This window comes from Sodiomyces alkalinus, assembly GCF_003711515.1.
Source record: "Sodiomyces alkalinus F11 unplaced genomic scaffold SODALscaffold_7, whole genome shotgun sequence".
In the NCBI taxonomy this organism is placed as follows: domain Eukaryota; kingdom Fungi; phylum Ascomycota; class Sordariomycetes; order Glomerellales; family Plectosphaerellaceae; genus Sodiomyces; species Sodiomyces alkalinus.
The window spans coordinates 1500578-1520811 of NW_021167085.1; the positions used below are offsets into that span (position 1 = coordinate 1500578).

The following is a 20234-nucleotide window of genomic DNA, read 5'->3' on the forward strand; positions in this document are numbered from 1 at the left end:
TTCCCCCCGATAGCCGTTCACCCATCTAGGTACATACAACGTACATAAGGTACAGTTAGTTACCTCTAATCTAAGGTACCTTACCCCTTGGGCATGTGGGGTAACCTCCGACTCGCTATTTGCTGAGCTTTCCGCTCTCGTTGGCCCAAAACATTTCACTGCAGCCGCGCCGCACCAGCTCGCGCGCCCATCATCAACCAATTCTCGCCCCTTTCCTGCCGTCGTGGTTGGGCAACACGACAACGCCCCAATACGTCGTACCGCCTGGAATTTTCTTCGCCTCGCGACCTGCTTGCTGCTGTCGTCGCAGTTGCATTGTTGTTTCTCAGACGCCTGCCGTGGCCAGTGAACCGCTCCCGTACCTCCGCCCTCCGTCCTCCGCTTCCTTTTCTCCCTCACCACCACCAACGCGCCCTGTCTCACCCAAGTTACCTCCTCCGTCCGCTTCCTTTATCGGTCCCGCTGCATTGTTGGCTGGGTTGGGTTCAACGCCAATTGCAGCTCATTGCCGAGTCCCACCTCAACATCTTCTTTGGTCTCACTCCGCCTCCACCGCGTCCAGGAACGCATTCCAGCTGGCCCAGGACTTCGTCACTTGCGTCTACGGAATACAGCTACGGACTACCTTAATTAGTCAAGGTACTGCGGTGCCGCAGAAGCAATGGATTCGTACGTTCACCTGACTCCGAGCTTTTCTCCTACCTTTTTTTTTTTTTTTATTTTTTTTTTATACAACCACGCCGTCCATCCGTTCACCTGTCACTCCCCCGTCCCATAGTCTTTACATCTTTCTTTCCCACCGATGCCTCCATCACCAACTGCCATTCCTTCTCGCGTCTTCTCTCCTTCATCTCTCCCTACGCACGACGCGCCATGACCGCAGCTAATGGTATCTGGCACAGCTTTATCGCTGTTGCCGGCTGGGCACAGCACTCCAATTCCCAGTCTTCAGCTTCAGGAAACGGCAGACCTTTCGGTCACTACAGATCACGCTCCTCGGTACCGAAATCTCCGACTCCGATGCCCCCGAGATCACAGCATACAAGGTCTCCTTCCACATCCGAGTTGCCCGCCATGGCCGCAACTGCCACATCCCCGCGCTCGCTGCCTCGCTCCCCCATGCCCGATACCGACGATTCCGAGCTGAGCACATTGCCCGACCCGCGAAGTCGAAACATGAGCCCAGTAGTCGGTGGCCATGCCTTCTCTCACCATCCTGACCTGAACGCCGAAGTGGCCACCCTAAGCAACAAGCTCATTAGCGCCATCAACTACCAAGCAACTCTCGACGATACTCTCGCCGCCACACGATCCGAATTGGAAAGGGCTCGCCAACAAATCAGGACGCTGGAAGAGAGGAACGCCACACAACGCGAAATGCTCTCCGGCGACGTCTGGGTGCGGAAGAGGACCGTTGAGGAAGATAAGAAGAAACTGAACGACCGCGTCGCTGCCGAAAAACTCCAGAGAGAAGACGTGGAAAAGGAGAAGAAGAGGATCGAGCTCGAGCTCGAGAATCTCACCACAGCCTTGTTCGAAGAGGCCAATAAGATGGTCATTTCTGCCAAAGAGGAGGCCCGCAGGGACCAGGAACTCCTGCAAAAGAAGAACGACCAGCTAAAGGCCCAGCTCGCCGACACTGAGGCCTTACTCCAGTCCCAGCAAGACCAGCTGGCCCAGCTGAAGGACGTCATGGAACAGATGGCCACCGAGAGAGACGAACAAGCTGCTGTTGCCGTTTCCGCCACCGTCCCTTCCTCCCCCGGCCTGAGCAGATTCGAGCTGAGAAACGACGATGCGTCTTCTCCCGAAACCACCAACATCACCACCACCACCTTCGCCACCCCTCTTCCCGAGCCCGTCTCTCCCACCGCTTCCACGAGCCTGACCTACTTGATCCAACCTGTCGTAAGGACGGACCTGGCTTCGTACGAAGACTTCACTATGCTAGCGCGCCTCTCGCGAAGATATAGTACCAATCGCATCTCTTCTGGCTCTCTCGCTGCTGGCGTGCAAAAGCTCGGGCTTGGCCTTGGCGGTAGCACGTCAAGCAGGCATGTCTCCACCGGCTCAACCTCGTCCTTGCCGAACGCTGCCGCCCCGCCGGCCGCGGCGAATTCGTCATCACCGCAGACTCCGAATACTCCGGTCTCTTTCACGGCCGCCGGCTCCGCCGAGCCCGTCACCCCTCTCCCTTCCTTGAGAGAGACCAAGTTTTACAAACGCGTCCTGGCCGAAGACGTGGAACCGACCTTGCGTCTGGACCTGGCTCCTGGCTTGTCGTGGCTCGCGCGCCGTAGCGTTCTGAACGCCATGATAGAGGGGACTATCGTGGTGGAGCCCATTCCCTCCAACTCGCCTTATTCTGCCTTCATCAAGCCGCAGTATTACCCGTGCTCTCTCTGCGGCGATAATCGGAAGGACGAGCGTTATCTACGGGCCTACCGCTTTCGTACAACCGAGTCGGACTCTGCGCAACGTTATCCTCTCTGCAAATACTGCCTGGGTCGGGTCAGGTCCACCTGCGACTTCCTCTCTTTCCTGCGCATCCTCAAGGACGGCCACTGGCGCACTGATAAGGAAGACGCCGAGAAGGCCGCCTGGGAAGAGAGCATCCGGCTTCGGGAACAAATGTTCTGGTCTCGTCTCGGAGGCGGCGTTATTCCCGCCGGCCACCCACTGCTGCTGGACCACGAGTGCAGTCCTCGACCGAGCCAGGACGTCCCGCCAGAGCCGTGCCCCCAGTCCCCTCCAGCCGCCGCAGACGACACAGCTGTGGCGACAGAAGGCCAAATCGGAAAACAGAGCGACGCCGCCGCCGATTCCACAGACGAAGGGGGCGCTCCCACAGCATCGTCGCCCCGTATTATTCATGCTTCCCCTCAGTCCCGTGAGACTGTGACTGACGATACTGTCGAGCCTACGGAGACCGAATCGAAGAGGCTGTCCATCACGATATCGAAGGTGGAGGGATAAACACCCATCCCATTTAGTCCGCACATATCATATTGAAACGCTGCACATACACGCGCAATGGAGGAAATGCCGCCACAGCCTTCTTGCCTATACATTCTTGTTTCACGCACCATACTTACCCCATGGTACATACTGCAATATTTTGCTCTTGCCTCATCGACAAGGCTCTTCGGGTTTCCATCAAAATATTCGCTGCGGGTTAGTAGCATAAGTGGCAGCATTGCTTTTTTTTTTCTTTTTTTTTTTTTCTGTTGCTTGGGTTTGGCGTTGTTTTTCTTCATTCCCTCTTGTTTTCCCTTGCTCTTTCAAAGCATGTCGGACAAGGGCGAAAGCTATACGGGCTAAGAGGAGGCACTTTAGGAGTTTAGGTGGTTGCCTTTTGATTATTCATGTACGGGCTTGGTTTGGATGGCATACGGAACATATATCGGGGTTGGGATTCCTTTTCGTTTGTATTTAGTGACAAGCATCATCCCGTCCCCTCTATTCCCCTCCCCCCCTTATTTAATGTGAAGACGGACATGATCCATGCATCACACTCAAAACTGAAATCCAACGTGGTTTTAGGGCTGGATCTTGCTGCGAACACGTGACACCTAAGCCTTGAAAACGGTGCGGATCCTTTCTAACTTGCTGTTCGGGGTAACTGACCAGTATCATCCGTAATGTCCTTGGGTGTTTCTCCAAGGTGGCGGCTAGGTGGTGTGCAGAATCGGTGGGCAAGTAAATACTCAATAATACCAAAGCTATATTTCTTTTCGAAAGAAACAAACAAGACCAAAAGGACATTCGAAACCATGTTACGTACGACCCTAGAAACCTGCCTAATGACTGGACATCAGTCATGGCAAGTCTTAACGAGGCGCAGGCTTACAATGTTTTGAGCTTCATTATTTTATTTCCATGTCTCTAAGACTCCAAGGGAGATTTGCGTGGCCTGACTGGTGTCAGGTCGTATAACTACTACTGCCTACTGTACATGGCTCGCTTCATCAAAGACCCTGTGCTTCCATCGATACAACAGGGCACTGCGTAGAGATGCCATATTGTCCTCGAAAACTGAGGATATCCCTCCGTAGACCGAAGATGGAAAGCACAGATGTCATAATGGCCAGGGAGGTTGGATGAGAAGAGACCCAGAAAGGGAGAGAAGGGGGGAAGGGGAAAAGAATGGTGATGACAGGACAAGCCGTTCCGTCACTCACTCTTCCTGAGCGGTAGCATCATTCCCATCGCTGGCGGGTTTGGGTTTCTGTTGCTCTGCCTCGCGTTCGCCCTTGACACTCTCCACGGCTTCAGGGATCGGCGAGTCATCGGCCGGCACGTTCTTTTTGGTCTCCTGGTCGACGCCCTGAACGTCCGGGTGCGGGGGTGCGACGCCCTGGTCCTCCTGCTGCTCATCGGGAGGTAATGGAACGGAATTTCCATATTCATCCACAACACGAGTCCGCGTCTCATACTTCGTCTTGAACTCCACCTTGCCCTCCAGGGCCTTCACCTGCTCGGGGTCGAGCAGGTTGCCGTTTTGATCCCGGTACTCAATCCTTTCTTCCCGCCCGACGATGCGCTGGCTTGGTGCCTCAGGGGCGCCTGAGATAGCCTCTTCCTCATTGCCATTGGCGAGGGGTACCTGGGCCTCCTGGTTGTTGACTGGCACCTTGGGCGCCTTGGGGGGTTCGGGTGCTTTGGGTGGTTCGGGAGCTTTGGGAGCTTTAGGTACTTTCGGTGCCTTGGGTGTATTCGTCTTAGACTCGGTCGACTTGGCTTGCGTCTTCTCCGCGGCGGTAGTTGAGTTCGAAGTCTGCAAATACTGCGAATACTGTTCATCAAAAGACACCATCACATTAGCATCCGCATATAGTACAAGCTCACAAGCTCAGTGTTACTTACATCAGTGTGGAAAGTATTGCAGTCAAAGTCCCATGTGCTGAAGAGCTTCAGGCGCTTGCATTCGGCCTTGGTCCAGACATTGCCGTATGCCAAGGGTGCGAAGAGGACAAAAACCACGACAGTAAGAGCCAAGAAGGCAACGGCAGATGCTCGGTTGAAGATGGGATTGTTCCGGCCACCGAAAAGAGAGAATCGCGCGGTGACAAAGTCAAAGATTTGGCAAAAGGCGATGACGGCGAAGTAGAGAGCCGGGAAGTAGTGGTGTAGGAAGAGCTGCCGGGCCATCAAGTAGAACGGGAAGTAGTGGAAGGCCCAGCCCAGAACGGACGATCCCACCTCGTAATCGAAGCGCTTGAAGGTGCTGTTGGCGTAGTCACCGCAATTGCGTTGCCAGCGGAGGATCGCGATAGCCTTGAAGAGGACGTAGACGGCGACGGCTGCCGTCGAGCTCCACCAGACAACGGGATTGCCGAGCAGGTAAATCTGGCGGTGCTGCTTGCCCCAGAAGTTGATGCCACGTCGGAGAATGGGCCAGGACTCGGGACGCGAGTCCCAGGCGTGCGAATCGGTCAGACCAGCATTCGTCTTCCACATGACCTTGTGCAGCTCGAGGAACTTGGCGAAGAAGCCGGGGCGGCGGTAGTTGACCTTCTCTGCGTTCTCGCCGAGCAGAGGATGCTCATTGTACTCCACATACCAGAGGCTGTTGGGCAGGGTGCCACCGCGGGCACAGGTCACCTCCTGCTGCTCGGAAGCCCACTCGGGGAGCTTGACCTTGTGAGAGAACAGGGCGCATCCAGTCATGAGATGTACGAGGCGGAACTTGGTCTCGATGGTCCGGACGCGCTCTTTGGCAACGGGGGTCAGCGACTTCTGCTTGACGATCTCGACACGGAAGAAATCGTTGGCGTCGCCCTCGAAGCCCTCGAAGCCGTAGGCCGATACTTCATTTTGCCAATCCGCCTCGGTGACGGGAGGACGAACGTCGTGAGAATGGACGCGGCGATGGGTCTGCTTATGGTACAGACGGATGACGCTCCCGTCCTTGACGTAGGCGGGTTCGGGCAGGCTGTCCCAGGCATGGGTCCCGTTGACTGGCTGGCCGTCGACGTCGAGAGGTTGGGTTTGATTCTGGATGAACCATATGTTGTTCTCGTCCTTGTGAGGATAGAGGGTGATCTGTTGTTGTTTGCTGCCGGTGGGGTACATCAGGGGGTGAGAGTGCAGATAACCGCCCTGGGTATTGACATGTCTGATGGAGACGCGACTGCCCATGACAACGTCGGCGGCGACATCTTTCATTCCCTTGTTGTTGAGGGTGGACTGAAACTCGGAGCTCATGAAACCGTCGCCGTCGCCGGGGTTCACCAGGCAGACGAAGTGAATGGCGAACATGGCCAGATAGAAAGTGGCAGGAATGACGATGAGGCAGAAAACGCGGGCCATGAAATGCTTTGCCCAGACGCGCTGTGCGGCGGGAGAGTCAAAGTCAGCCAGGAGAAACAGGTGCACAACCACAGTGGATGAACTGTTGGGGGGGAAAGGGGGGAAGTTGTACATACCAGAGTCACGGTCTTGGTGTCGCCAAGCAGAACCCAAAGCTGCACCAGCGTCAAGCTGCCAACCCAAGCGACAGTGAAAAGACCGACCCATTTGATGCTGACGGTCGCGCCCATGCCCAGGCCAGTCATAGCCAGCCAGAACCACCAGCTCAGTTGGAAGGCCTTCTCCGGACCTTGTTCGTGTTGGTTTGCGAAGGAGTTGAAGGCGAGAGCGGTGAAGGCAACAGTGGCCATAAGCGGCGAGTCGAGCAGGATCAGGCGGGCCTGGGTCAGGAGGCCGTTCTCTATGGCCGGATTAGCGTTCAGCAATTTAGAGTAAACGCGGTGAGGGAAAGCAAATGCGAAATGCATACCAAATATGATGAGAGCCGAGCCCAGAGCGGCAGTTGTAGTGCGGCATCCGGTTGCCTTCAGGGTCAGGAACATCATGGGAGCTAGCAAAATGCCACAGACAGCAGGGAACATGCGCATGGCAACATATGGGACGCCAGGCTCGATATAATCCTTGCCGATCTCCTTGAAGTCGAAGTTGCCGTCAAAGCCGGCAAGCCATCCGGTCAAGGCGATCAGCATCTTGGCCAGGGGAGGGTGGACGTCCATGAAGAACTTTCCCTTTATGTATTTCGAAGCGAAGCCACCGAAACTGCCAGGAGAAAGACGTCATGATTAGCGTATTGCCTTATGCGAGGTCCCAGCCCAAGGGGGGGGAGTGGGGGATGATAAATGATGATGATCAAGAAAAAGAAGAAGAACAAGGAGAAAAAGAAGAAAAAGGAAAACGTACTGGACTTCGTCGAAGACTACGCTCGAGGGCTGATAGATGCGGAAGAGGCGCACAATGACGGCAAGCACGGTAAGGACCAGCATAATCTGGTAGTCGGAGATGGGGAGAAGGAAGACATCGTGGTCTTGAACGCCGTCGGATTTGTAGCTGGTCTTCTTGAGTTTCTTCGCGACGATCTGTGAAGTTTTGGCGGGGGTCTTGACCTTGGAAGAATTGGCCAGGGGTTTTTCGACCAAGTTCGTGGAGGCACTCGGCTGGGCCATGATTGTCGAATGGTTTGCCTTGCCAGGCGGCGGCGGCGAAGGCGCTTGTGAGAAGAGAAGAGGCCACTCGTCAGGGAAGCTCGAAAAAGGTGATGGGAGGTCGAGGACACGGGCAGAACTATCTAGATACCTTACAGTTCGTAAGGTTCAAGGATTTCCCCGAGGCCAAGTCCCGTGTGCACAGCTCGGTGGCACAGCTCGGTCTCCTGGACGATTCACGAGTCAATGGGACACCTATATCATACCACCTCAGATACGTCCAAATGCTCGGGTCAATGGAAAAAAAAAAGAAACCAAAGAACAATGGGAGGAAAAAGAGTGTGATGAAGTGAAGAGGCGAAATGATTAAGTGGCTGTCATGGAATCACAGTGCAGACAACCGTAGTCCCGACAATGGCCATCAATAGAAAGAAAATCTATTGAGGAGGGAAAAAGGGAGGTCAGACGGAGATGATAATAAGTGGAAGAAATGCAGGAGGAAGCTCCTAGAAGTCTAGGGCGTCTTGGAGGGTGCCGTTGCCATTTGTCGGCGTACCTGTAGGTATGGAGTGTGCAGTGCGAATACTTGTTGGTACTTAAGGGGGGGGGGTTTTCTCCCTTTCTTTTGGTCAAATTCCTGGGGCTGTACGTTGTAATAAAGGGGCTGTCAACAAAAGGGACCACATGCTCGAACTCAATGGGTCCGTCCAGCCAATCCAGCACAAGGCTTGTACCTGGTGAGGTGAGGTGGCCTCATCACTCGAGGCCCACATTCCTCCGTATCAGCATCCCTACCTAGGTAGGTGCCTTAGGTACCTTAGGTAAAGTACAGCAGCTTATCGCTTCCCCTACAACCGGTACAATTAGGTCCCGGATTGTGATCCCTAATTGTCGACGACTACATGATATTTAGGATTGTTGATGTTTACGGAGTAGGTATTCCATTCTTTCCCTAACATAATGATACACTAGATGGATAACTCGGAGAACAACTCGAGAGAAAATGTGGAATACTTGTTTGAAGTCGAGGATATACCTTAGATAGCAGCCAGCTTATCCTGCTTTAAGGCTGGTGAGCTCTGGGATAGGTAGGGGAGGACAGGACAACGTCGGTTATCGATCGTAATAGGGCACGACACAGGGTTGTATTGTCCTTACGTAGTTATTCGTTGTGTGTGTTTGTTGGACCTAATCAAGAGTAGGCACCTTATTAGGACACTAGTAATTTAGAATTCCAAAACCACAGATATCTATGTAGCATCGGGCGAGTGTTCCCGGCTCAAACTGCAGAGTCATTGATATCAATTAGGAAGAGAAAAAAAAAGTAGAAAAAAGCCCAGTGATCAAACTCCCCTCACCATTCAGCCGGTGGCCAGGCCCATTACCTAGACTTGAATCCTTATCAGCAATAATAGATACGTCGTTGAAACGAGCTGCTTTTCCTTTATTATTATCCGTACACCGAACTCTGTACCGGTACGCTCAACCCTTCTTCCATTTACCCCAACTGTTCCACGTACACGTAGACGTACCCACCTACCCAAACAAGAGACAACCCCGTGAGAGCGGGATTGTCGAGAGAAAAAAGGGACAAAAGCAAAGCAAAAAAAGAAAGGGCGAAACTCTCCCTTCTCTCTTTCGAAAGTGTCTCAAAACGGGACAGGAAAAGAAGGAGGAAAGACAAACGAGAGGGAAAGGGAGAGATAATCTTCTTGCTTGTAGGTCGAGTCGAACAGGCAAGAGAACGAAGAACTGGGTCCCTCGACCTTCTGAAATCGCTGGCTGTGGCCGGGCTTGGCTCCTGTTCCCCGACCCGATGGGTGGTAGTCAGCTGAAAGCTCGCCTGGTCGCCAAGTTCTCTAGGAGGAACTCAACAGCCAGCTCCATCACTTCTGCCCAGAGCGACATCCGCCGCCATTCTCAGCCTGACGCAGACGAGACCAGGAGCGTTTCTTCTGAGGCTGGTGATGCGAAACCCACTGACACCCCAAATACACGTCAGCCATCACAACATCAACTAGAAGAACATCAACAAAATATTGAAGACCATTACCACTACCACTCGGAGGAGCAGCATCTTACAAATATTGATATTCGCGCAAGCACGACAAGAGACAGCACTAGCAGCGGCAGCACCTCGACTACGACTACGAAAGCCAGTAACGATGGCTCCTCCCCGCTGGTAGGGCCAAGCCGAGACACGAACGGCGAGCTTTGGCAGCGACCCACGTCAACGGCTAGTGGTGTTCCTGGAAAAGATCTGCGCCCCTCCGCTACAGTTACCGCTACCGCTACCGCTACCGCTACTCCCACCGCGAACGCTCCCTTTCCTCTGCCAAGCATCGACGAATTCCATTCTCTGCCATCCGCTAGCATCGAAGAACCCCCATTTCCTTCCGCCGACGTCCCTCTGACACCCCCTACCTCATCATCCTCCGCCGCCTTCTCCAGGCCACCCGCTCCGCCACGCCGACAGAGCCTCTTGCCGCACCGACAAACTACCCTCATCAAGACTCTGCTCGACGCTTCTCCCCCAGAGGCCCACGAGGCCGACGTTGCCAGCCCCTCGACCTTACGGGCAATAAACCCCAACATGGTATCGCGGAAGGTCTGGGTCAAGCGGCCGGGCGCCTCGGCTACCCTCATCACCGTCAACGAGGACGACCTCGTCGACGATGTTCGCGATATGATTCTGAAAAAATACCCCAATTCGCTTGGCAGATATCTGGATGCTCCGGATTTGACACTTCGCATCTGCCCACGAGAGCACCGGCAAGAGAGGACCCTAGGGCCCGAAGAGCCCATGGGCCGCACCCTTGACGCCTACTTCCCCGGCGGCCAAACTGTCGACGAGGCCTTGGTCATCGACGTACCTACTCGCCGCACCCCCCGGCCATCACCACGATCCGATCCACCCCACGCCGCGGCCGTCTATTTCGCGACCGAGGACGGAAGGCCACCAGAAGGCGCGGAAGGCTACTTCCCCCCGTTCGGCTCCATGCCGTCTCCCAACCTTGCTGTCCCCGTTGTCGCGCCGGTCAATTCCCATTCTCAACCACCGGCACACGTACCTCACTCCATGGTTGTTTTGGGCACCGGCCAGATCCCTCCCGTTCCCTCTCCCGGCGGCGGCACCTGGTCTCGCACCTACAGGGACCGTCCCGAACGACCGCGTCCCGGCAAGACGCACACCGCATCCCCGACCACCAACGTCAACGGACCGGTACAACCCATCGCGGCTGCTGCCGGGCACACTCCACATGCCTCTTTTCATCCGAGGGCTCCCCCCTCCCGGGCACACTCTACTGCATCCGGGGAGACGACAATGCAACCCGCCGCCCCCGCCATTCCCACGCCACCCGCGCCCGAGACCCAGCAAATTCAACGAGCCGCCACACCTCCGCCGAGACTCTCGTCGCCCCGCCCGGCCAGCGCGCGGCCCAAGAAGGTCAAGAAAATGGACCACCCCGTGCTCCCGCCCGGCATGCTGAACGGCGGCGTCCCTCCCATCAACGTCTTGATCGTGGAAGACAACCCCATCAACCTGAAACTTCTGGAAGCCTTCGTCAAGCGGTTAAAGGTTCGCTGGAAGACCGCCATCGATGGCCGGGATGCGGTGAACAAGTGGAAGAACGGAGGCTTCCATCTCGTCTTGATGGACATCCAGCTGCCTGTCATGAATGGACTCGACGCGACCAGGGAAATCCGCCGACTGGAGCGCGTCAATTCCATTGGCGTCTTCTCGTCGGCGTCGAGTGAAGTCGAAACCGTCAAGGGCGAGCTCGAGGAGAAGGACCGCTTGGAGAACGTGGAAATGTTCAAGAGCCCGGTCATCATTGTCGCCCTCACGGCCAGTTCTCTCCAGAGCGACAGGCACGAGGCCCTGGCTGCCGGTTGTAATGATTTCTTGACCAAGGTGCGTTTTCTTTTCTTTTTTCTTCCCACACGTCCCTCGGATCAGTCTGGCTAACCCGCAATACAGCCCGTAAACTTTGTCTGGCTCGAGAGGAAAGTCATGGAGTGGGGTTGTATGCAGGCCCTCATCGACTTTGACGGATGGAGGAAGTGGAAGGATTTCTCGCAGGAGGGAGATGACACCGAAGTGAAGAAGACGTCGGCCGCGAAAGCCAAAGCGAAGAAGAATCGATTATCCATGGCAACAGCACATGCATGATGGAACAGTTCGGGAATTGGGCAATTCAGATGTCCACGGAAAATCTTCTTTTACGCAAAGACTTCCCGGTTTATCTCGTCGCCGACGACGGAAACTCCTGTGGACTTGTCGATTCCCACTAAAGACATCCTTCGGGGAAAGAAAAACACGAGTTAGCTTTGCTTTCGGGGGGATTTTTTTTTGTACGAATCATTAGGGGATCTACGAGTCGATTTCTCTGAGCAGGTAATGTATGGCAAACGAACAGCGGCAGTATCATGGAATTGTTTGCTCTGCGAGGATTACGAGAATCTTAATCAACCTATTTACGTTGAGGAGGGAACCAAGAGGAAACATAGTGTCCTTTCGATAGTTGATCTAAGCCGCCGGTGGTAATCGTGGAATAATAAAAGTCACAACAACCATCATATTCTATACCGGCTTAACAATCCTAGCCCCTCACACCTGTTTCTCCAGGAAGCCCTCGAAGTCGTTTCAGCTAGGCTTCAAGCCGTCGCCTTCAAATCTCTCTTCACCTCCCAGGACCACTTCTGTTTGGTTGATCTGGGACCATACACTGGAGCTGAGGATTCATGTCGACGTGATCGGGTCCTCTCCTAGTAGCGTACTACCTTCAACAGAGATAGGTTGGAATAAGGTTCGGGTAACACGTAGCAGATGTTTTCTTGACGCTTTCTAATATCAATGGATTTATCATGAGAGCGAAGGAGAAGTGCATACAGGAGGAACAAGTGATGGTCACGTCTTCGTCAGAGTATGGACGAACCTAAATACAGGTTGATTGCTGACCGCTCTCTCGGGCAGAGCGTCCAGGCGGGCTTTGCAGAGAAGTCCCATGAAGATTTATGTCGAAGCTAACGAACGGAGCAGAGTTGTCCGCATTCCTCGGCATCGTCGAGATCTTCTGGAGTACCTAGGTACAAAGTCATAATTACCCCATTCGCAGTTGAATAGGTACGTACCTTTAGTCACACTCACGCAGCGGAGCACGGACTACAGCACGGGCCACACTAAGTCAAAGCAATAACAAGGGAACGGATTTATTCCCGATCCGAATCCAGGAGAAAAATCTCTTCCCTTCCCCCAATGCCCATCTTCCTGGCGTCCATCCAAAATTCTCTTCCCGTCATACATCCTCACTCCTCGCCATGCACCATCCATAAAAAACGGTCTCGCTTATTCACACACAGCGACCGTTGCACATGTCCTCCCGCTCAGCCTCTTCGGCTCTAGGCACGGGCCTGAAGCGATGTAGTGCCCATGCGGCGCCCGCAGCACGAAACGGGCACATTCAGGTTGCCTGTTCCTTTTCCACAACGGCCCAATGTCAGAAGACCACTAAGCTGCGGTCCGATATGTACAGATGGCTAGATATGAAAGGGCAGAATTTCGAGGACTCACAACATGGCTTTCCGAGGTATCTCGGACATCTGCCAAATCAGCCTTTTCCTCTGAACCCGCTATTTAGGAGTGAGCCTGTGCTAGACGAAAGCATGAGAGAAGAGATATACAGGCGAGTGAAGGAAGATAAGGTGTCACTCAAGGCTGTGTCAGCAGACCTCTCAGTAGATATCAGGAGAGTGGCCGCAGTGGTGCGGATGAAGGCCCTTGAAAAACAATGGGAGTCCGAGGTACGAAGAATCTTTGCTTTCCTCCCCCTTTTCCCCTTCCCGGCGCCCTACGCCCAGCGTGAAATGATGAATACCATTTCAAACAATCGATTAGTCTTGAAGACACACACATGGTTACAATTTTGGCACTGCGAGCCTCTCTGATACGCTGTCCCTCTTCTCCTTCCCCGTCGTCGATACTAGCAAACCACTTTCTCGGGGCTATTTACTGACGGATAATCATTTCCACTTTCAGGGGAAAAAGCTGGCGAAGCCGTATGCAAACGCGATCCTCTGCCTGTTGCCCAAAACATCATATACGCCGGGCCAGCAGTCCATACACGAGCCTGTCAATGAGATCCACGTCCACAAGCTCACCACTCAGCAGCTCTTTGTGCCCGTCTCGGAGTCGCGCCAGTTCACCCGCGAGGATGCCGCCAAGGCATTTCATCGCAATCTTCTCTCGGCCGACGCCCGGTCGCCACACCCGGAGCTTATCGAACTGCAGAAGCGGAAGCTCGCTGGCGTGCCAGACGAGGAAAACCAGGGCAAGTTCCAGGCCGAAACCAAGGCCGAGGAGGACGCCTTGGTCGAGAAGCTCGAACGACGAGCGGCCCAGGAGGAGGAGCGCACCACTCGCGTCGACACGGACCGCTTTGAGTACCGCTTCAAAGATATTAATATGGAAGTCGTGGGCAAGAACGGACGCGGCCGTAAGGCCGTGGGCTGGCGGTATGGTGTGCCGTTCAACGATCGGAGGAAAGGTCAAATCAAGATCCCGACATCAGTGCCATGAACACGTGTACGTGTCCGGGATATCTCTCACAAACTTCTGGCTGCCTATGAGCAGTCACTATATTGGCGGTGTAGCTCAGTTGCTGGGAACCTGAGCCTCCAGCCATTGTATATACCAGGTGTATTATTAGCGTCTGGGTTGCTTACTTTGCTGTACTATTACGGTGGACGAGCCATTTATTGCGTCGAGTTTATCAAAGTCGTACACACACGGCAGCTCCCTTGTGGGCCATGCTATCACTGTAGCAATAAGAGAATTTATTTTTACTGCCTCGCCTCTCTTCTCTCTCCTTGCTCTCCCTCTTCTCCACTTCTCCTCTTCTCCTCTTCTTCTTTTCTTCTTTTCTTCCTGTGGCTCGCTTTGATTGTACAATGCATCATCGGGCCCCTGGACGCAAATTCCTCGAGAACAAGGTTCAACTCCTGGAGGACGTAGGGGCTTATAAGCGTCTGTTGAGGATCCATTTTTGCGCGCAGCTCTTGCCACCGCCAGAAGAACCTTGCCCTCAGCAGACCGTTTATAGCGGATCTTATCGACCTCGCATGGCGTAGTAGTTCCGCGATACCAATCCTCAAAAAGTCAGTCGGGTTCAGGCTGAGAATCTGAGAGCGCAGCCGCAACCCTCTCGCAACTTGCCTAGCCTATCAGAACCGATCATCATCGGACATGAGTAAGGCACCGTGTTCTGCCAGAATGTGAATCATCGACTGAATATCTCTGCGCTGGAACGGATCGCCAACAAGCTTTCGTTTTTCTCGGGGAACCATACGATCCTCTGGCCACTAGTATCGGACCAAATACCCCGATCACAGGGTTCGCGGCACATTTATGAGCAGCTGTTCGTACTCCATCCCTACCCAATTTTAGGTGGAAGGGGCTAATACCGGCAATGCCATTCTTTACATGTTCATCTGGATTTAACCGCGGTCGTGGTTGGTTTGAGGAGCTGGTGTGCCCTTGAAAGTACGCCCTCGAAAGTTGATGGCTCCGACAATGTCCTAAGGGTCATATTCCGCCGAAAGCGTTGAGGCTTAGCTCGCAAGGTTTGAGTGAGAACAGCTCGGCATACAGAACAACTGAAAGGAACACCAGATGGACAGAATGGCTATAAGAAGAACAACCTCGAAAGAGACTCTGAAAGGTCAGGTGTTGTTTCTCGGAGATGATAGGAGTGTGTCAGATACAAGAGCCTTTGTGGGGGGGCTCCCTAGCCTTTCCATTTCCCCTTCAACGCATCTCTTGCGCGGCCCCAACGCCATGGAATAATTGTTAATGGCTCCAGTAACGTAGGCTTTAGAAAATACACTTCTCTGTTGAAGTCTGACCATTCCCAGAACCCCCGAGGCGGCAGAGGCAGACACAATGGCTAACGGCGCCCTATCGACGCCCGCCTACAGTGGCAGGCCCTTTGCCCTTTCCTGTCTCCTACAGCGATGCCTCCCCAAGGCATACGGAGGGCTGCGTTCAAGGCTAGGGCGCCACGCCTCAGCGGTTATACTTATGCTGAGAAAACACGCAGAAGTCAAGAATCAAGAGGATGCTTAAACAACCAGAAAAGGGCCTCTTCTTTTCCAGTCATGTTTCGTCTCCGAGATCCCGTGCAGCCTCCCAGGGCCTCCTTCAGCCATGGCTGCATTCAAACCCGCCCCAAGAAAAGATTTTAAGCCTCTCGCAGTGCTGCATATATCCATTGGAATTCATTCTACTCCTCCTCTCCCTAATACTCTTCCTTTTATCTCTGTCACAGCGACAATGACTACCCTCTCATCCCGGATGCTCACAGTATTGACAACTCACCTACAAAGAACAACAGACTAGACTCCTTACCCACCATGGACGTCCATTCGCCCTTCAACGTCCATTTGGCCTTCAAGGCCTTAATGGTTGTCCACATTGTCCAGTTTGCCCTTGGGATAGCAGTTTGTATCCTGGTTGGTAACCACTTCCGGGCTGGCAAGGACACAAATGTCCACCCCATCATATTTGTACGTCGGTTCCGCGAACTACAGGCCACTGACGGGAGATATATGCACTGCTAACCACGAAGTCATGTTTACAGATCGGCGCCATTGTCCTCGGCACCGCTTCTGCTGTCACGGCCGAGGTCTATATTCTTCGTGGCCCCCGGCCCAAATACACTATCTTCGTCGACATGCTCCTCCTCATCGGCTGGGCTTTGCTCTTAGGTCTTTACCTGATTCTAAGGCGCAACCGCGCCCAGCGCATCCATTATGCCGCCTGGGTCATTCTGGCCAACTACATTTTCTGGCTTATCGGAGGCGTGGGCCAGTGGTCTACTCGTGGAATGACGACGGGCTAGGTTTATGGTCGACGCATGGTGTTCCAACTAAAGGTTGTTGTACCTAAGAATAGTACGAAGTACTTGGCGAGGGTACAATTTGAGCGAGGCGGTTTTAGCGAAGTCAGCAACAGTGTCTTGTTCTTGGTGTTAGCTCCCTTATTATGTACACCTCCCGCAGGGTTTTAGAGGTTAGCGTGTGAATTCGCCCATATCTAATCGCTTATTAGATTATTATTAGTCCTGTCCATCCGTGCCTTTCCACCTATTGTATATAAACAGGTACAAAGGCTATATAACGATTACTGACGATTAAGGGAGTTAATGTTAATTATATATATCGTAACTAAAGCTATCGCTTTTTCCTGTAATTCCTACTCGCTTATATTAGGTAGGTTATTAAGAGGAACGGCGAAGATAGATTATTGATAATAGTGATAGTGTCGAGAAACGGAGTTTCTGTCTAGGTATAGGTTCTTACATACACATATAGCTTCTATGGGTCTAGAAGTACGTCTACGCACATGGGCTCCCTGTTATCTTGAGCCAGTCAGTGCGTTGTATACGCGCTAACCTTTAAAATATGGATTCCTTCGTTGTATATGACTTGTACTTTAATATCAATTCCATTTTCTATCTCAATTATCAAGAGGTTATAAGCCCGGATTAGCTCTGCCGAATCCGCGAAATAAAAAGTTCTTCGATTTCACCCGGGCTCATAACCTTTTGATAATTGAGATAGAAAATGGAATTGATATTAAAAGACTTGGATTGTTGCGTACGAAGAAGTATGTGGGCAGGTGTAGGTAGGTATGTAGGCGGACTACCAACTTTCTTCGATTACTCGTTTCTAATAATAGCTCGGATAGACAGAAGTGCAAGTCAAAAAGCTGATAATATTATATTCGCTCGTCAGTCCCGAAGAAGATCGAAGTGATGGCTACTTCCCCTGCGAAGCAACGCTAGGATTCGTCCGTTGGAAGACGCTTGCGGTAAAGTAAGACTTGATCGCCGGTGATAATCAAACCGATATCTGAGACAATGAGGTGGGCGAATAGATAAGCGTAAGATTAAGAAAGCTTGGCCTAAGGTAGGTAGGTACTGACTAGATACAACCATAACCCAGTTCGGGCTAACCGGTATCAAGATGAACTACCTAGGTACTGACTCGGTACTAAGTTATTGCTCCTCCGAGGTGCTGTCCGATTCGAACTTTGAAAGCTCTATGTTATGTACACGTAGGCGAAATAAAAATAAAAATAAAAAGGAAAAAGGAAAGGAAACTTCAGGCTGTCTAGTGCGGAGGCCGGACATAAACCGATGACGTCGAGGGTCTCATCATCCCCTCCAGCCCGCAGAGATAGGATCTCTAATTGGCTCCTCTGTGAGAGCTGCTCGTTGAGATATGAGTACTCTTGAGACATTTGAGCGAACACTATCCAGAACAGCCTTGGCACGTCGGATGACGTGCCGTATTCCAGTAATTAGTGTCCAGGGTCCAGGAAATATCGTACGAGGCAACCAGGTAAAAGAACCAAGGCAACGTGTCCGATTGATTGTAATGCAGTCCGTGGTGTATCCCGTAATTATGAGATGAAATAAGTTGCGTTCCTGGGAAGGCACCGAGTTGATGATTAGCCCGCGAGGACACTAGCGGCATAAACCAATGAAGCTGATTGGCCGAAGATTGACTGTGTCGACGGCGACTTGTCCGGCCCCGTAAGTAACCTCGTTTCTGCGTGTATCCGTAATACTCCGTACCCCTGATGACCTGTACACGTACATAGGTACGGTAGCGACTGCCAAGGAAGTCAGTCGCCTGGGGTCATGCATTCACCTCCACCGCCTCTTCCGTAGCATTGAGCGAATCAGCGAGCAGCAGCCAGCATCAATTGCTGATATGAGAAGTGAGGGAATCTTACGAAATATCAAGTATTTCTGATACGGTTTTAGCTCACACGGAGAGTCGTTGTACGGGCTCCCCGGGATATCATTGCTGGAATGTCATGCGAGAAGCCAGGTTCGTTCCCATAGACCTACCGATAACTTCCATACCGCACGTAGGTGTGCAGGAAGACTGCGTACAGTCTCTACCTGCGGAGTAGACTACCATCTCCGTTCCCCTCGGACTGATGGATGGTTTTGTGGCTGCATGCATGCATTTTTAGCAGATCGACCACCAACAAAACTGGTGAAGAAGTGCGCCACTGCAATCCTGGTGCCGCATGGCCGCAGCAGATCATATGCAACCATGCCTTCGTCGTACTTATGGTTTATACAGGTACGGATTGTACTCCAATTTAAAAGATGCGGATAATAACAACACAATAAGGTAAGTACATGATTCGTCTGGATCCCAAGGCGAACCTAGAGGTCTAAATTTCGATTACACCCAAGCGCCTACTCGTCTATCTATAGACTCGAGCCGGAACCAGATCCGGTCCTCTCGGACCATACGGGCGCGCCCTTCCCATGAAGTTCGTGCGTACTGATTTAAAACCATCAATGTTGTTTATAGTCGTATTGGCTTTGGAGAGGAGGAGTGAATGATCAAGTAAAACCGACGACGAATCGGCTGCACCCATGGTCCCATGATGATCCCCCATGATCTGCTTAACCAGCGGAAAGAGCAGCCTCCAAGGCATTTATCACGTTCAGAACCGACACATGATTTCTTCCCTTGGCAACTCTTTTTCTTCTTCTTCTCTCCTTTTTCCCTTCCGATCGCTAGACACGTCATGCAGGTCGCAGGAATTTTCCATGTAAGAAGCGCTTATAACCCAAGTAGTGTAACGGGTCGACTTTTCCTTGAGCTCGGGGGAGATACCATCTGGAAAATGCAGCATTTATTACCTGGTAGCAAGGTACCTAAGGTAGGCAGGTACCTGTACTGCGGGGTAAGCGCAACATTTAATATCAAGTTCTGTACGAAATACTTTGCAGTTACGGAGACAGACGAGCTAGGTAATACATGCCATGCGTCCTACTTCAGGTACCTGTCGAGGTAGCCTACAGCCACCCCAGACAAAGCGGAACCGTGGCTTATTAAGGTATCCAACTTCCCAGCGGACAAACCGGCAAACAAAACACTAAACACCGGATCCCCTAGCCCTAGATCAAATTGGCAGGAGCGTTTTCACAGGAGGAGAACGAGAAGGACCAACTTATACCTACGAATATACATAACAGACTTTTCCCTACCCACTCTACACGTACACTGTACAACGTACTCCGTAGTGGTCAAGGGACCATGTTGACAAGCCCTGGTGCGGCGATTTCGTATGCCCGACTTGACAAGCCCCCTTCCTCTCTTTCCTTCTCCCCTCCTGTCTTTTTCCCTCCTTTTTCCAACAACCACTCCCTTATCATAACTGCCCACTACCCCCATTTAGAGGTGGGTACTATAGTCTTTGTGCTTACCCCGTCCTGACAACCTCCGCTCGGCAAACGACCTTTCTGCACAAGCGGACAAGCTGGAATCTGTGATGTCATCATCAACATTCCCTCGGTCCAACAAGAACACTGAGGTTGATTCTGTTAGCCTATCCAGAACCGCATAGGCGGCCTCACCACGCAAATACGCTACCGTCCCTACTGCTGCGACACCTCTTCTTACACGATCCATCCGAGATTCGCCTTCAGCACTACGACAGGTCCTTGCTAGGACAGCGGCTCCCATACGATTGCAATAGAGAATAGTGCTTGAAGAGCCGCTTCAATTCGGAAGCTCGAACGAAACGTGGCGGCACTTTCACTTGCCAGCATTTATAGACGTGGTATGGTGTCGGGTTGCCACCGTATACCAAGGCAGACGACGAATTTGGTAGCAGATGCAGAAAGACCAAGACGTTCCCGGGCATGAAGCAAGAGGCTCTGTCTTGGAGCAGAAGGAAGCAATGTC

The 20234-nt window shown here is 52.6% G+C and overlaps 6 protein-coding genes across 6 annotated transcripts; 5 read left to right on the forward strand and 1 right to left on the reverse strand.

Moving 5' to 3' along the window:
- Window positions 1-284: 284 nt before the first annotated feature.
- Window positions 285-3228, forward strand: SODALDRAFT_198735 (hypothetical protein). The gene is made up of 2 exons (XM_028607187.1): window positions 285-669; window positions 903-3228. Exons 1-2 carry the CDS (start codon window positions 662-664, stop codon window positions 2974-2976), a joined length of 2082 nt encoding a protein of 693 aa, XP_028465312.1. The 5' UTR covers window positions 285-661; the 3' UTR covers window positions 2977-3228.
- Window positions 3229-4177: 949 nt separating this feature from the next.
- SODALDRAFT_325099 (dolichyl-phosphate-mannose-protein mannosyltransferase) lies at window positions 4178-7475 on the reverse strand (the record flags this gene model as incomplete). Its single annotated transcript, XM_028609957.1, has 5 exons — window positions 4178-4795; window positions 4867-6333; window positions 6429-6712; window positions 6782-7071; window positions 7213-7475. The coding sequence occupies 5 exons, from the start codon at window positions 7473-7475 to the stop codon at window positions 4178-4180; spliced, it is 2922 nt and encodes a 973-aa protein (XP_028465313.1).
- A 1378-nt stretch (window positions 7476-8853) lies between these two features.
- Window positions 8854-12049, forward strand: SODALDRAFT_297737 (hypothetical protein). Its single transcript, XM_028608830.1, has 2 exons — window positions 8854-11370; window positions 11437-12049. The coding sequence occupies exons 1-2, from the start codon at window positions 9271-9273 to the stop codon at window positions 11626-11628; spliced, it is 2292 nt and encodes a 763-aa protein (XP_028465314.1). The 5' UTR covers window positions 8854-9270; the 3' UTR covers window positions 11629-12049.
- Window positions 12050-12762: 713 nt separating this feature from the next.
- SODALDRAFT_334619 (hypothetical protein) lies at window positions 12763-14308 on the forward strand. Its single transcript, XM_028612258.1, has 2 exons — window positions 12763-13259; window positions 13495-14308. Exons 1-2 carry the CDS (start codon window positions 12831-12833, stop codon window positions 14032-14034), a joined length of 969 nt encoding a protein of 322 aa, XP_028465315.1. The 5' UTR covers window positions 12763-12830; the 3' UTR covers window positions 14035-14308.
- Window positions 14309-15866: 1558 nt separating this feature from the next.
- Window positions 15867-16354, forward strand: SODALDRAFT_351779 (hypothetical protein; the record flags this gene model as incomplete). Its single annotated transcript, XM_028613555.1, has 2 exons — window positions 15867-16019; window positions 16094-16354. The coding sequence occupies 2 exons, from the start codon at window positions 15867-15869 to the stop codon at window positions 16352-16354; spliced, it is 414 nt and encodes a 137-aa protein (XP_028465316.1).
- A 1645-nt stretch (window positions 16355-17999) lies between these two features.
- Window positions 18000-19099, forward strand: SODALDRAFT_361220 (hypothetical protein; the record flags this gene model as incomplete). Its single annotated transcript, XM_028614345.1, has 7 exons — window positions 18000-18042; window positions 18121-18240; window positions 18347-18353; window positions 18502-18614; window positions 18752-18814; window positions 18955-18985; window positions 19078-19099. 7 exons carry the CDS (start codon window positions 18000-18002, stop codon window positions 19097-19099), a joined length of 399 nt encoding a protein of 132 aa, XP_028465317.1.
- Window positions 19100-20234: the final 1135 nt, after the last annotated feature.